Below are 15,030 nucleotides of genomic sequence, written 5' to 3'. Positions count from 1 at the left end.
TATTATTTTAAATCCTTACAAGATTCTTATACTTTGCTCCTAAAGAAATCAAAAATAATGAAAAACAACGGGACATAAAACACTAAAAAAATATAAGAACTAAAAACAAAATGTGAGTAAAGTATAGAAATTAAAGTTATGTTTACCCTTTAATTTTTAGTTCTATGCTAAGTAAAAATGATGAATAATGGTTAAGTATATATAATTTAAAATTTTGTATTTTTAATCCTAATATTAGTTTTGTAAAAAATATATTTCAGATAATTATGATTATATTTTTTAGATAAATAAAATTATTTTCAATTATTTGGATTGAACCAAAACCTTACTAAAACACTCAGACCACTTGATGCCTGGATATGCACACCTGGGCAGGTATCTGTAACATCCTGATTTTTTATATAATAAAGAAATTGTGAAATTTAGGTTTTGAGAAAAAAAATGATAATAATAGGAATTTATATTATTTGAGGTTATTTAGAAATAATATTATGGTTAGGTATTTAATTATGAATTTAAAAATTTAAATTTAAAACCACATAAGCAATATTTAGTTAAGATATAATACATAAATAATTTTTTTTATGTATGTGTTGAAAAAAAAAAGAGAGAAGGTAGAAGGAACAAAAAAAAGGGGGTGGAAGGTTGTTGTTTCTAAGTCCCACATTGGTTAGATGAGGGAAGAGAAGAGGTGCCTTCATGTATAAAAAGGAGGGGGTGTGTGCATTAGGAAGCATGAGAGGCTAAGATGTAATTTAGAGAAAATTGCAACTTTTGGCCCAAAGGTTTGAATAATTAAATTCAAACCTATAGTTTTTTTTTAATATAATTTTGGGACTCACAATCCCATTTTTATATTATTTTTCTCTCTTCCTCTCACGTTGCTCGGCGTTTTCTCACAAGGGGGGATTATTTTCTTTTTCTTCAGGTATGTTCTAACTTTCCTGTTTAGATTAGCATTTAAAAATTTATTTAATTACAAAATTAATTTTATAGTTATTTTCTAAATAATATTAGCTTTCTAGTGATATGATTATTTTGTAGGATAGAGTAAATATTTTGATTAGAATTTTTCTATAGGATAGTTAATCTGATGATATGATGGATTAAAAATATAGGTTAAAATTCTTAGGGATATAATAAATATTATAGAATATTTTCTTGAGGTTGAAACTCATGTTTAAGAATTTTTGAGTTAAAATCTAGATCTATATGGTTGAATTTATGTGGAATCTGAGACGTAGGGATAAACCTATGATTATTAAATATTTATTTAAGTATAAATAGGTATTTTTGAGGTTATAGAAAGGTGATTTGAGGCTTCAGGATAATTCTAAAATTATTTAATTTATTTTTGGACGAATTTTTAGAATATAGAATGATGAAATTGTGATACTAGAAATGATTTGAGGATAAAAAAATAGTTTATTAGGGTACGAGAATTTTAGAAAAGAATTTGGGAAGTTAAATGAGGCATAAATCTTAAATTAGTGTTAATATGGATTATAGATCTAAGACTTTCTAACTATTTAAATTAGAGTTATTTATTTTAATGTAAAATTAATATATAGTATTGTGAAATAATTATGTAGATTATATTGACAAAGATAGTGGTGAAAAAGGAGTTGTGAAGGGGAACTTGTTATTCAAGACACAAGGTAACCATTATTAATGTGTTGTGATGAGTGTGTTTGTGAATGGTTATGTGTTGTTTTGTTGTTTGGAAAAATTATAATTATTGAAAATAAATACTGTATATACTTGTTTGAAATTATTGCCAAGTGGGTTAAAAATTTATTTTTGTTTATCATGATGAGATATTATTGTTCGGATATATTCCTGTTTGGATATTTGAATGATGCATGACTTGTCAGGGTATTTTAATGTATGGTGTTAATGGGAATTTCTGTTCGATTAATTATTACCACGTGGTAAGCCCTGATTGGACCCAATGAGTGGCGTGTCGCTTGGTCCAACTCACCTTTGGCCGGGTGATTTGGCGTCCGAGCATGGCGAAAGGAGGATATAAGTGCAGTCATGCAAATTAAATACTTGTTCGGTTTGTTTGAAAGTATTGTTCGGTTAAATGTTTTGTGTGCCCACTTAGCAATCGCATGATTAGTTACATCCGCATGCATCATTACATATTAATTTTTGGTTACTGGGACTTTTAAGTCTCATTCCCCGTGGTTAATATTTTTACAGGAGCGAATCCGGCCGAGAAAGCACCAGAGGTGTAACTGTGGTGTATGAGACACCATCTTTTACGTTGCCTCTTATTTTAGATTATACAATGTATCTTGTGCCAACTTAGGACATATCTTCTTTGTGAAGCATGTAAACTTAATCCTTTTTATTAAAAGTATTTATATGACCAAGAGGATTATGTCTGTCCCTCTTGATTTATGATCTGATTTGAATAACATGCTATGAGGATCATGTCTGTCCCTCATGGTTCTAATTGTTTTTTTAGATATTTTAAGACCTGTGGTATATTGTCTTGGATGTATCGTGGTAGAAATTTTTCTACCATGATAAGGGTACAATGAAAAAAAAATAAAGAAAAAAAATGATTTTTTGAATTAATAATTTGCGAAAAATCGGTCTGTAAATTTGAGGGTGTTACATATTGGTATCAGAGCATATAGTCGGTTGGCAATATACATTGTTATGGTGCTTCTCATTGTATGGCCATGATATAGCTAGGCTAATTTTATTATTTATATCTTGTATCCTTTAGGAGGGGAGAGAAAATGCCTGTTACTCGTGGTAACTCAGGATTCCAACATGAGCACCTACCACCGCCACTGCCAAATGAGGAGCCTGACTTGGCGGAATTGAGAATGCTTGTAAAAACATTAACAGACAAGGTTCAAGGATACGAACAAGAGTTGACGGAGCTAAAGAGGCAAAAGGTAACTGAAAATGGAGATAGGGCTCATGTTGAGAGTCATGTGGGGGAAGGCAGTTCCTCACATCCTGCCACTCCGAGAGATCATGAGTCTAGAAGGAAGGAAATTAGGCAGGAGGAACAGAGAGCCCCACCGACCATTATGATGTGTGGGAAACTGTTAGGAAGTTTAACCCTCCTACGTTTGATGGTAACCTTAAACCATCCGTGGTAGAGGAATGGGTGAAGAGACTCGAATCCATCTTTCGAGTAGTCACATGCACCAGCAATCAAAAAGTACAAGTAGCATTAGTGCTCCTAGTGAAAGGAGCAAGAGATTGGTGGGAGACAGCAGGGCCCAGGGATGATTCTACACTCACCTGGGAGGAATTCAAGGAAAAATTATTCAGGCATTACTTTCCATCAAAGTTAAGGTCTGAGAAGGAAGCGGAATTCCATGCCTTTAAGCAAGGGAACCTCGATGAGGACACATTCATTGCTAAGTTTCAGGAGTTATCTAGATACTCCACGTACCTGCAGTATAGGGATGATTCTGAATGGAAGGCTAAGCGCTTATTGGAGAAGGCTAGACCAGAATTGAGGGAACAATTAGCTCATCTAGATATCCGAGATTATGATGAAATGTGCATAAAACTACAAGTAGTAGCTCGCAGTAAGAAGGAGGTCGAGAGAGAGAAGAGGGGTTATTCATATAGTAGACCCCCAACCTACCCTCGACCCACCGGAGGCATTATGAAGAAAAACCATCAGGGTTCGAGTAGCTCATGGAACCAAGGAAGGCAGAAGGGTCCATTTCAAAGGGGCCAAGGACAGAGGAGCTATCATAGTAGTTATTACGGGTCACAGAGGAGCCCAACAGTATCTACACCCTGCCCCGAGTACAGCGAGCTCTCAACAGTGCACTAAATGCGGGCGTCGTCATTTCGGACAGTGTTGGGTCTGTTACATTTGTGGGAAACCCGGTCACATTGCAAAGTTTTGTGGGGACAACCAGGGCTCAAATATGAAGAACCCTTCCCAACATCCTACTGTCTCTGGCCGTGTGTTTGCTCTTACTCAGGACACCATGAACTCCCCAGATGCCATTAGAGGTAACATCAAAATCCTTCATCATGATATTGTTGCACTATTTGATTCGGGTGCTACACACTCTTTTATTTCTGAAACTTGTGTAAAGGACCTTGATTTGCCTGTGTGTATTTTACCTTTTGATATGAATGTGTCTACTCCTGCGGGAGAATCTGTAAGGACTGCTAAGGCATGCCTTAACCTAGTAGTCGAGTTTAAAAATAGGAAAACAACTATGGACTTAATTATCCTACCACTGAGAGGTATGGATGTAATTGTGGGAATGAATTGGATGGCTGCAAATGGTGCTATCCTAGATTGTAGAGAGAGGAGTGTGTCTTTATCTTCTTTGTCGGTGACCCCAGTCGAGACTCAAGATCATGTTTTCTTGTCGGCGGCGCAAGTTGATAGATGTATGAAGAAGGGTTGCCAGGCCTACATGGTTTTCTTCTCTATCCAAGCTGAGATTGATGAAGGCGTGAAGAATATCCCAATTGTCAAAGAATTTGCGGATGTATTTCCAGACGAAGTCTCCGGTTTACCCCCAAAGCGCGAGGTAGAGTTCTCAATTGAATTGGTACCCGGTACAGGGCCAATTTCTAAGGCTCCTTATCGGATGTCCCCTTCAGAGTTAGCGGAACTGAAAAAGCAAATTGAAGAGCTACTTGAGAAGGGTTTCATCAGACCGAGTGTTTCACCTTGGGGATCTCCAGTCCTTTTTGTAAAGAAGAAGGACGGAAGCCTCCGATTGTGCATTGATTATAGACAATTGAACAAAGTAACCATCAAGAACAAATATCCACTTCCGAGAATCGATGATTTGCTGGATCAGCTTGTGGGATCCGCAGTTTTCTCAAAGATTGACTTAAGGTCAGGGTACCACCAATTGAGAGTAAGAGCAGAGGATATACCTAAGACAGCATTTCGGACGAGATATGGGCATTATGAATTCATGGTGATGCCGTTTGGACTTACGAATGCTCCTGCGGTATTCATGGATTACATGAATAGGATCTTTCGACCCTATTTAGATAAGTTTGTAGTAGTGTTTATTGATGACATTCTTATTTATTCAAAGGATGAGGAGGCTCATGGTGAACATTTAAGAATCGTCTTGCAAGTTTTGAGGGAACATAAGCTTTATGCCAAATTAAACAAGTGTGAATTTTGGCTCCAAGAAGTAAAGTTTTTGGGCCATGTTGTGTCCAGAGACGGAGTTGCGGTGGATCCTAGCAAGATTGATGCAGTGATGAAGTGGGAACAGCCAAAATCTGTTACAGAGATACGAAGCTTTTTAGGTTTAGCAGGTTATTATCGTCGCTTTATTAAGGGATTTTCGCAAATTGCGATGCCCTTAACTAAGCTGACTAAGAAGAATGCCCCATTTATTTGGACTGACAAATGTGAAGCTGCTTTCCAAGAATTGAAAAAGAGGTTAACCACTACTCCAGTATTGACTATTCCTAACCCTGTGGTGCCGTACACTCTGTACACTGATGCTTCTTTAAAGGGTTTAGGATGTGTTTTGATGCAAAATGACCGAGTGGTTGCCTATTCCTCCAGACAGTTGAGACCACACGAGGAAAATTACCCTACTCATGATTTGGAGTTAGCTGCAGTTGTGTTTGCTCTGAAGATATGGAGACACTACTTGTATGGATCTAAGTTTCAAATCTTCAGTGACCATAAGAGCCTGAAGTATTTATTTGATCAAAAAGAGCTTAATATGAGGCAGCGACGATGGATGGAATTTCTGAAGGATTATGACTTTGAATTACATTACCATCCGGTAAGGCTAACGTGGTAGCTGACGCCTTAAGTAGAAAGACTATTCATGCTGCACATTTGATGGTTCATGAATATCATTTGTGGAACAGTTTTCATGATGTTCCAGTAGATGTGATTGAACATCAAATGGCCGCACTCCAGGTAGCAGACTTTGAGAGCAAATTCTGGGAAGATCTCAGAGTCTCACAGCAGAGTGATGACTACTTAAGGAATATAAGGAAGGAGATAGTGGTAGGTAAGGCCCCAAATTTTACCATCTCTGAGGACACAGTGATGAAGTATAAAGGTAGAGTTTGTGTACCTAATGATCCAAGATTGAGGAATATCCTTTTAGAAGAAGCTCATAGGAGCAAATATACAATTCATCCCGTATAACTAAAATGTACCATGATTTGAAGCGAGGTTGGTGGTGGCCAGGAATGAAGAAAGATGTAACTGAATTTGTTTCTAGATGTTTAACGTGTCAGAAGATAAAGATAGAACATCAGAAGCCAGCTGGAACACTGCAACCGTTAGATATTCCAAAGTGGAAATGGGATGATATTTCTATGGATTTCATCACTGGACTGCCAAGAACACCCTCGAGTAAGGATGCTATTTGGGTGATAGTAGACCGACTCACCAAATCAGCTCACTTTTTGGCGATCAAGTTTACCTCTACATTAGAGAAATTTGCTGAGATATACATTAAGGAGATAGTTAGACTTCATGGTATACCCTCTAGAATTGTGTCAGATCGTGACCCAAGGTTCACTTCAAACTTTTGGGGTGCGCTACAGAAGGCTATGGGTACCAGACTGAGTTTTAGCACCGCATACCACCCCCAAACAGATGGACAAACAGAGAGGACGATCCAGACTTTGGAGGACATGTTGAGAGCTTGTGCCATTGAACTACCAGGTAGTTGGGATAATCATTTGCCATTAGCTGAATTTGCTTATAATAATAGCTATCATTCTAGTATTGGGATGGCGCCTTATGAGGCCTTGTATGGAAGGAAGTGTAGATCGCCTTTGTGTTGGACAGAATTAAGTGAGAGGAGTATCATTGGTCCAGAAATTGTAGAGCAGACCACCCAGAAGATTGCAATGATTAAGCAAAAATTGCTAACCGCTCAGAGCCGACAGAAGAGCTATGCTGATAAGAGGAGACGGCCGTTAGAGTTTGAAGTAGGAGATCATGTATTTTTGAAGGTTTCTCCAGTGACAGGCATTGGTAGATCCATTAAGGCAAAGAAGTTGACACCTAGATTTATGGGCCCGTATGAGATCTTGGAGCGAATTGGATCTACTGCATATAGAGTTGCATTACCTCCACAGATTGCAGGTATCCATAATGTGTTCCACGTATCACAGTTGAAGAAGTACAACCCGGATCCCTCCCATGTTATTGAACCTGAAGAAGTAGAATTGAGGGAGAATTTGACCTTTAGATCCGAACCGGAGCGAATTGAGGACTTTAAGGACAAACAACTACGCAATAAGACCATCCGACTCGTGAAGGTGATTTGGAAGGGTGGAGCCCTAGGTGATGCTACTTGGGAAACCGAGGAGAGTATGAGGCGAGATTATCCACATTTATTTGCTTAGGTACATAGTTTCTATGCTTATCTATTAAATTTTGAGGACAAAATTTCTAAAAGGAGGGGAGAATTGTAACATCCTGATTTTTTATATAATAAAGAAATTGTGGAATTTAGGTTTTGAGAAAAAAAATGATAATAATAGGAATTTATATTATTTGAGGTTATTTAGAAATAATATTATGGTTAGGTATTTAATTATGAATTTAAAAATTTAAATTAAAAACCACATAAGCAATATTTAGTTAAGATATAATACATAAATAATTTTTTTTATGTATGTGTTGAAAAAAAAAAGAGAGAAGGTAGAAGGAACAAAAAAAAGGGGGTGGAAGGTTGTTGTTTCTAAGTCCCACATTGGTTAGATGAGGGAAGAGAAGAGGTGCCTTCATGTATAAAAAGGAGGGGGTGTGTGCATTAGGAAGCATGAGAGGCTAAGATGCAATTTAGAGAAAATTGCAACTTTTGGCCCAAAGGTTTGAATAATTAAATTCAAACCTATAGTTTTTTTTTAATATAATTTTGGGACTCACAATCCCATTTTTATATTATTTTTCTCTCTTCCTCTCACGTTGCTCGGCGTTTTCTCGCAAGGGGGGATTATTTTCTTTTTCTTCAGGTATGTTCTAACTTTCCTGTTTAGATTAGCATTTAAAAATTTATTTAATTACAAAATTAATTTTATAGTTATTTTCTAAATAATATTAGCTTTCTAGTGATATGATTATTTTGTAGGATAGAGTAAATATTTTGATTAGGATTTTTCTATAGGATAGTTAATCTGATGATATGATGGATTAAAAATATAGGTTAAAATTCTTAGGGATATAATAAATATTATAGAATATTTTCTTGAGGTTGAAACTCATGTTTAAGAATTTTTGAGTTAAAATCTAGATCTATATGGTTGAATTTATGTGGAATCTGAGATGTAGGGATAAACCTATGATTATTAAATATTTATTTAAGTATGAATAGGTATTTTTGAGGTTATAGAAAGGTGATTTGAGGCTTCAGGATAATTCTAAAAATTTAATTTATTTTTGGATGAATTTTTAGAATATAGAAGGATGAAATTGTGATACTAGAAGTGATTTGAGGATAAAAAAAATAGTTTATTAGGGTACGAGAATTTTAGAAAAGAATTTGAAGTTAAATGAGGCATAAATCTTAAATTAGTGTTAATATGGATTATAGATCTAAGACTTTCTAACTCTTTAAATTAGAGTTATTTATTTTAATGTAAAATTAATATATAGTATTGTGAAATAATTATGTAGATTATATTGACAAAGATAGTGGTGAAAAAGGAGTTGTGAAGGGGAACTTGTTATTCAAGACACAAGGTAACCATTATTAATGTGTTGTGATGAGTGTGTTTGTGAATGGTTATGTGTTGTTTTGTTGTTTGGAAAAATTATGAATTATTGAAAATAAATACTGTATATACTTGTTTGAAATTATTGCCAAGTGGGTTAAAAATTTATTTTTGTTTATCATGATGAGATATTATTGTTCGGATATATTCCTGTTTGGATATTTGAATGATGCATGACTTGTCAGGGTATTTTAATGTATGGTGTTAATGGGAATTTCTGTTCGGTTAATTATTACCACGTGGTAAGCCCTCATTGGACCCAATGAGTGGCGTGTCGCTTGGTCCAACTCACCTTTGGCCGGGTGATTTGGCGTCCGAGCATGGCGAAAGGAGGATATAAGGTGCAGTCATGCAAATTAAATACTTGTTCGGTTTGTTTGAAAGTATTGTTCGGTTAAATGTTTTGTGTGCCCACTTAGCAATCGCATGATTAGTTACATCCGCATGCATCATTACATATTAATTTTTGGTTACTGGGACTTTTAAGTCTCATTCCCCGTGGTTAATATTTTTACAGGAGCGAGTCCGGCCGAGAAAGCACCAGAGGTGTAACTGTGGTGTATGAGACACCATCTTTTACGTTGCCTCTTATTTTAGATTATACAATGTATCTTGTGCCAACTTAGGACATATCTTCTTTATGAAGCATGTAAACTCTAATCCTTTTTATTAAAAGTATTTATATGACCAAGAGGATTATGTCTGTCCCTCTTGATTTATGATCTGATTTGAATAACATGCTATGAGGATCATGTCTGTCCCTCATGGTTCTAATTGTTTTTTTAGATATTTTAAGACCTGTGGTATATTGTCTTGGATGTATCGTGGTAGAAATTTTTCTACCATGATAAGGGTTCAATGAAAAAAAAAATAAAGAAAAAAAATGATTTCTTGAATTAATAATTTGCGAAAAATCGGTCTGTAAATTTGAGGGTGTTACATCAGTTGACTCAATGGTACCAGACTTCGCCTCAACTTCGTTAAGGTGGTAGAGGTTGGAGGTTCGAGTCTGGGGAGGTTCCAAAAGACCCCCGTGAGGGTGGGGTGAGGAATAACCACTGTACCACCAGTGGGAAAGCCGGCAATCATGTGGTGACATGTGTGTTGTCCAGCGCCTGGGAAAAGACCCTGGAGAGGCAGTGGTGACCCAGGAGGGCTGTTACAGTATCAAGTTGAGGTGAAGCTTGACCTGTGCACCCCTAAAAATTAAATCTAGTCATCATCCTTTTGCGGTCTTTTCCTTCAAGGCTTCAACACACTGTTTTACCTTTAGCTTCTTGACAGTTTTCATTCAATTCTCCTAAGCCCTACCTTTCAATGAATACTATTTATTGTGATTATTTTTTTCCCCTTGGGGATCTGAATATTGCCCATTCCACTATGTTTGGTTGGAGAGAGGAAGGAGAGGAATCCCTACAATTTTGGGGAGGGAAGGAAAATGAAAAAAAAAAATCCCTTTCCTTCATTTTTGCCAAGCAGGGGTAAGTGTTCGAGGTTTTGAATGTTTGATTATTAAAGCATCTTATCCATTGAAATGCATAAACCCGATTTTTTTTTATGCACTATATCTTGATGGAGGAGCCCAACACAGATCATTAGGACAGCGAACTAATCTCAGAGTTCAGACAACAGGGCAGAGATTGGGAGGTCCATACACGACACGTCCGAGGTGAGACTAACACGGCTGCTGATATGTTGCCAAAGAAATGGCTTGTCTGCGACACCTAATTTTCATGCCGTTTTATAGCCTTTGATGGAGCTCAATAGGATTATAAGGCTGGCATGGGTAGTACTTAGGTAGTTTTATATATATATATATATATATGAAAAAAAAGGGGAATATGCACGTGGCACTTAGTGTGAGAAATGAGTCCATATTTTCAAGATTTCATTTAAACTCAAATCCACGGCCCACAAAAGCCAAGTTTCATTCGGCTTACTGGCCACACGATTGCCTTAAATATTTTTCAGCTTATTTGACTCTGGAATGAAGAGGAGAGATTGTCCATGGCTTTTCCACGAGACACGACTCAACACTCTCATCATTCACAAACTCTTATTCTTAAATGCAAAAAGAAATTGCTCCTGCTAAAAATCTTTCTATTTCACCGTATCTCATCTAATAGTTAACCTAACGTTCGGCGCTCGACTATTCCTTGTTGTCCCCTGAGGATTCACGAAACCGGTTTTGGGGCTCAACGAGCATCATAAGAGAGGATCTGGGCCTTAGATGGTAATTTTTTTTAATTTTAATTTTAATTTTATAAAAATAAATTTTATAATTTTTTTATAAATATATTCATCATCAATCTACACAATAATAATTGAATTTAAATAGTTTAATTTAATGTTATAATTTTCATAGATTGACTATTTAGATGTATTTTGATCAGTCTATATTCAATATTAAATTTTTATTTGTAATGTCTAAATTTATTTTAATTTTATATTTATTAAAGCCATACAAGATATGTATGAGGGGGTAAAAACTAGTATAAGAACGCCTAGTGGTCAAACAAAGGATTTTCCTATAAAGATTGGACTACATCAGGGATCATCTCTGAGTCCTTATTTGTTCAACTTGATTTTAAATATTTTGACGGAACATATCCAAGAGGAAATCCTGAAATGTATGCTCTTCGCGGATGATATAGTTCTTATAGCAGAGACAAGAGAAGAGGTTAATTGCAAACTTGAGTTATGAAGGAGGATATTGGAGTCGAAAGGTTTTCGTCTGAGTAGAAGTAAGACGGAATATTTATATTGTAAATTTGGTAAAGGATTATTCGAAAATAATTTGGAAGTGAAATTGGGAGATCAAATTATACCTCAAGTGGAAAAATTTAGATATTTGGGAGCCATTGTTCAAAATGATGGCGAAATCAGTGGAGATATTTCACATAGAATTCAAGTTGGGTGGTTTAATTGGAGAAAAGCTAAAGGAGTTATTTGTGACTGTAAGATGCCTAATAAACTTAAAGGAAAGTTTTATCGCACTGCTATCAGACCGGCAATGTTATATAGTAGTGAATGCTGGTCTCTAACGGGACAGTAAGAGCATAAAGTTGGAGTAGCAGGATGAGAATGTTACGATAGATGTGCGGACATACACGTAAAGATAAAATTCGAAATGAGCACATACGCGAAAAAATGAGGGTGGCGCCTATTGAGGAAAAAATGGTAGAAAATCGGTTGAGATGGTTTGGGCATGTATAAAGAAGACCAAGAGAGGCACCAGTGAGAAGAGTGGAACATATAACTTTGAGTCCGATTAAGAGAGGTAGAGGACGGCCTAAGAGAACACTTTGGAAGTTGTTGAACGTGATCTCTTAATTAATAATATTCCTAAAAGCTTGATAAATAATAGAGCACAATGGCGTCTTGCAATCCATGTAGCCGACCCTACTTAGTGGGATAAAGACTTGTTGTTGTTGTTGTTATATTTATTAAAATAAAAAAATATTAAAAAAATTTAATATTGAACTTGTCTTATTTAGAGTACATCTAGATAGTTAGTTTATGAAAAATATAATATTAAATTGAATCACTCAGAGTCCCAAATCAAATCAATACTATCGATAATAAATATATTTATCAAAAAAATTATAAAAAAATAAATTTTTTATAAAATTAAAATTAAAAAAACCTGGGACCATTTAAATTAAAAATTTGAATGCCCAAATCCTCTCTTGGATGAACACGTGGGTGCTCAACACTGAAATTGGACTCGGGATTCATGATGCACGTGGACGCCAGTCTAGCTTGACTTATTACCAACGCACTAAGTGTTTTCAGTTGGTATAATTAATTATAAAAATAATTAATTAATATAATTAATTTTAATTATAATTATTATGTTATAATACAATTAAATTACTATAAAAAATATTACTTTTTAAAATTAAATTATTAATAAAATTATATTTAATATTATTAAATTTGTTAAACTTTATTTAAGAAATAAAATATATTATTTAATAATAAAATTAAATTTACAAGTAATTTTTTAAAGTTTATTTCAAAACAAGACTCTGACTTAATAATTAATTATTAACTTTTTTTTTTGATTGCTTGGGTATTTTTCTGAAAAATTGATTATTTGAACCCCAACATTGATTAATATGATAATCCAAACAGGCTGTAAATTGAGATATTTGTCACCCCTAAAAGTTAAAAAGGTTGAAATTTTATTAAAAAATGCAAGTCACTCAGAATAACAAGATAAACCGGAATCCTGATGGCTTTGCGACGTTAACTAACAATAAATGATGAGGAGGATGAAGCTGGATACCAGCAGGAGCAAGGGCCGGTCTACTGGTGCGGCCACCGAAGGAGAGGAGGGTGTGGTGGGGATGGTCCTATTTGCAGCGCGCTTCCTGGTATCAATCATGATCTTGAACCTGCAGCTACTTTGAGGGGGCGAAGGATCCACGTTGGTGATTATTGCCATGTTGTGGAACTGACACGCATCCCTACTCTGATTCATGGTCTGGTAATACGAGTTGAATGCATACGAAGCATTGGTCCTGGGGTCCAGGCCGGCGCAAGACGAGCCGGGAGCAAGACTGGTGCAATCGGCACGTGCACAGGCTTCGTTGATGCTCTGTCCCAAACTGTTGGGGTCTGACACAGCCGCTTGAGGCGACACGACGCACCATCTCTTGGGCAAATACCTCACTCCTTTGGCACCCACCAGTGCTTTCCCATTCCCCAATCTCACGGGGTATTTTACGGATCCGTCGTAGTTGAACATGCCCCAGTGTCTCTCAAAATTGCCCGGATCAACACTCTTGGCATCCTCGTCGACAAGTGCAAACACGTATATATCCGGCGGGGCAGCTCTCCTGGGACTTCCCTCTCTCTTCACTATGCGATCCACAAGGCCCTGGTTGAACCTCTGCGCATTTCTCAAGTTGGCGTTGGAGCTCCCGTCAGTGGGCCATCCTACCTCGCCGATCATGACGGGCATGGACCCGAAACCGTTCTTTTCAAGAGCCGCAACGAGGGTGTCGAAGTTGGCATCCAGCACATTGGTGTAAGTCACGGAGCCGTCGACGACAGGGGGCGCGGAGCCGTCGAAGAAGGCGAATTCTTTGGGGAAGTTGGGGTCGGCGTCGAGGCTGAGGAAGGGGTAGATGTTGATGGAGATAGGAGAACCGTTTTGGTGGAGAAACTTGATGATGGAGATCATGAGGTCGTGAATGTCAGGCCTGAAGTTGCCTCCGGAAGGAAGACCAGAATCGCTCTGATACACATCCGCGTTGAGAGGGATCGTGGCCTTCACCTGCCGGGCCAGCCCTGCAGTTATGAGAGCCGCTTGAATGTTTTGGAGTGCCGGGAAGGTGGAGTTGACGAACCTCCCGTTGTAGCTTTTCAGGAACGGCTCGTTACCCACCGCGACATACCTGCCGGCCCAAATTTCCTCAAACACAAGACAGACGCGAACAAAACGAGAGAGAGATCAGGTGCTATTAATGAGCAAGTTACCTGATGTCGACACGATTTCTGGAAATGTAAGAGGACACATTTTGGGACACCCAAGCGGCAGCAGCATTGGCGTCGGTTGCGAGGGATGCTAAGAGGTCATTGGGGATGCCGACCATAACTTGGATGCCGGAATTGCCGAGAGCCTTAAGAGGTCCAGGCTCGGCTTCAAACAGCTTCACTTTGTCGAATCCATTGTCCTTCAACAGCCGCACTACTATGTTGGGAGGAAGGGGATGAGTTGAGCGCGTTCCCCAGTTGCATGCCAAGCCATCCGCATTGCTCAGCATTATGCACAGCGCTGACAACAAGACCAAGTGGAAGTGCTGGAATCTCATCTTCTTTTTCTTCCGCTTTCTCGCCCTTCACTTCCAATGGGCCCCTTGCCGACCTCCTTCCCCCGTTCAAGTACCCGCAGCTGCTCTTGAAAATTCATGTCCTTTTATTCAGGACAAAGTTACGTGAAGAATTATATTGCATAAATCCTCAAAAAAGAACTCGATTCGTTTGCTAACACCATCCCAACCGTACCCTTTCCTGCCAGGAAAGAGAGAACAGCGTTGCAAAGAAAGGAAGAATCAGACAAATTAGCTTTGTAATGTTTTTATGCTTGGCATTTATTTTTCTATACTACGGCTAATTCATCAGCCGACAATCCTGAAGGCTTAATTCATGCTTAAGCAAAGAACACTTCGAATTCTTCCTAGTGATGCAACAAGTCCCTTTTTCCATATTATTCATCAATTTCTTCTTAATTATATTATCTCTTATAGCACACAGCACAAATTTCTTCTTATCTTGTTACGCTCTTCAGGCCGG

The 15,030-nt window shown here is 37.3% G+C and overlaps 1 protein-coding gene and 1 long non-coding RNA gene across 2 annotated transcripts; one reads left to right on the top strand and one right to left on the bottom strand.

The window, feature by feature from the left end:
- The first annotated feature begins 759 nt into the window (after positions 1-759).
- On the top strand, positions 760-2,315 carry LOC129319808 (uncharacterized). Its single transcript, XR_008595524.1, has 3 exons — positions 760-928; positions 1,593-1,658; positions 2,206-2,315. It is a non-coding gene; the product is annotated as an uncharacterized LOC129319808 (long non-coding RNA).
- A 10,563-nt stretch (positions 2,316-12,878) lies between these two features.
- LOC129319807 (glucan endo-1,3-beta-glucosidase 5-like) lies at positions 12,879-14,948 on the bottom strand. Its single transcript, XM_054964880.1, has 2 exons — positions 14,215-14,948; positions 12,879-14,132 (listed from the first exon to the last, which is right to left on the bottom strand). Exons 1-2 carry the CDS (start codon positions 14,547-14,549, stop codon positions 12,983-12,985), a joined length of 1,485 nt encoding a protein of 494 aa, XP_054820855.1. The 5' UTR covers positions 14,550-14,948; the 3' UTR covers positions 12,879-12,982.
- Positions 14,949-15,030: the final 82 nt, after the last annotated feature.

The sequence above is a fragment of the Prosopis cineraria genome, unplaced genomic scaffold (genome assembly GCF_029017545.1).
Source record: "Prosopis cineraria cultivar Desert tree isolate PC_DT_omini unplaced genomic scaffold, ASM2901754v1 PC9, whole genome shotgun sequence".
Classification (NCBI taxonomy): domain Eukaryota; kingdom Viridiplantae; phylum Streptophyta; class Magnoliopsida; order Fabales; family Fabaceae; genus Prosopis; species Prosopis cineraria.
This window is presented reverse-complemented; position numbering and strand designations above follow the sequence as displayed.

Coding starts and splice junctions, on each gene's coding strand:
- LOC129319807 (XM_054964880.1), bottom strand. CDS start 14,549: ATGAGATTCCAGCACTTCCACTTGGTCTTGTTGTCAGCGCTGTGCATA. Junction 14,133..14,214: donor AGAAATCGTGTCGACATCAG/GTAACTTGCTCA, acceptor TTGGGCCGGCAG/GTATGTCGCGGTGGGTAACG.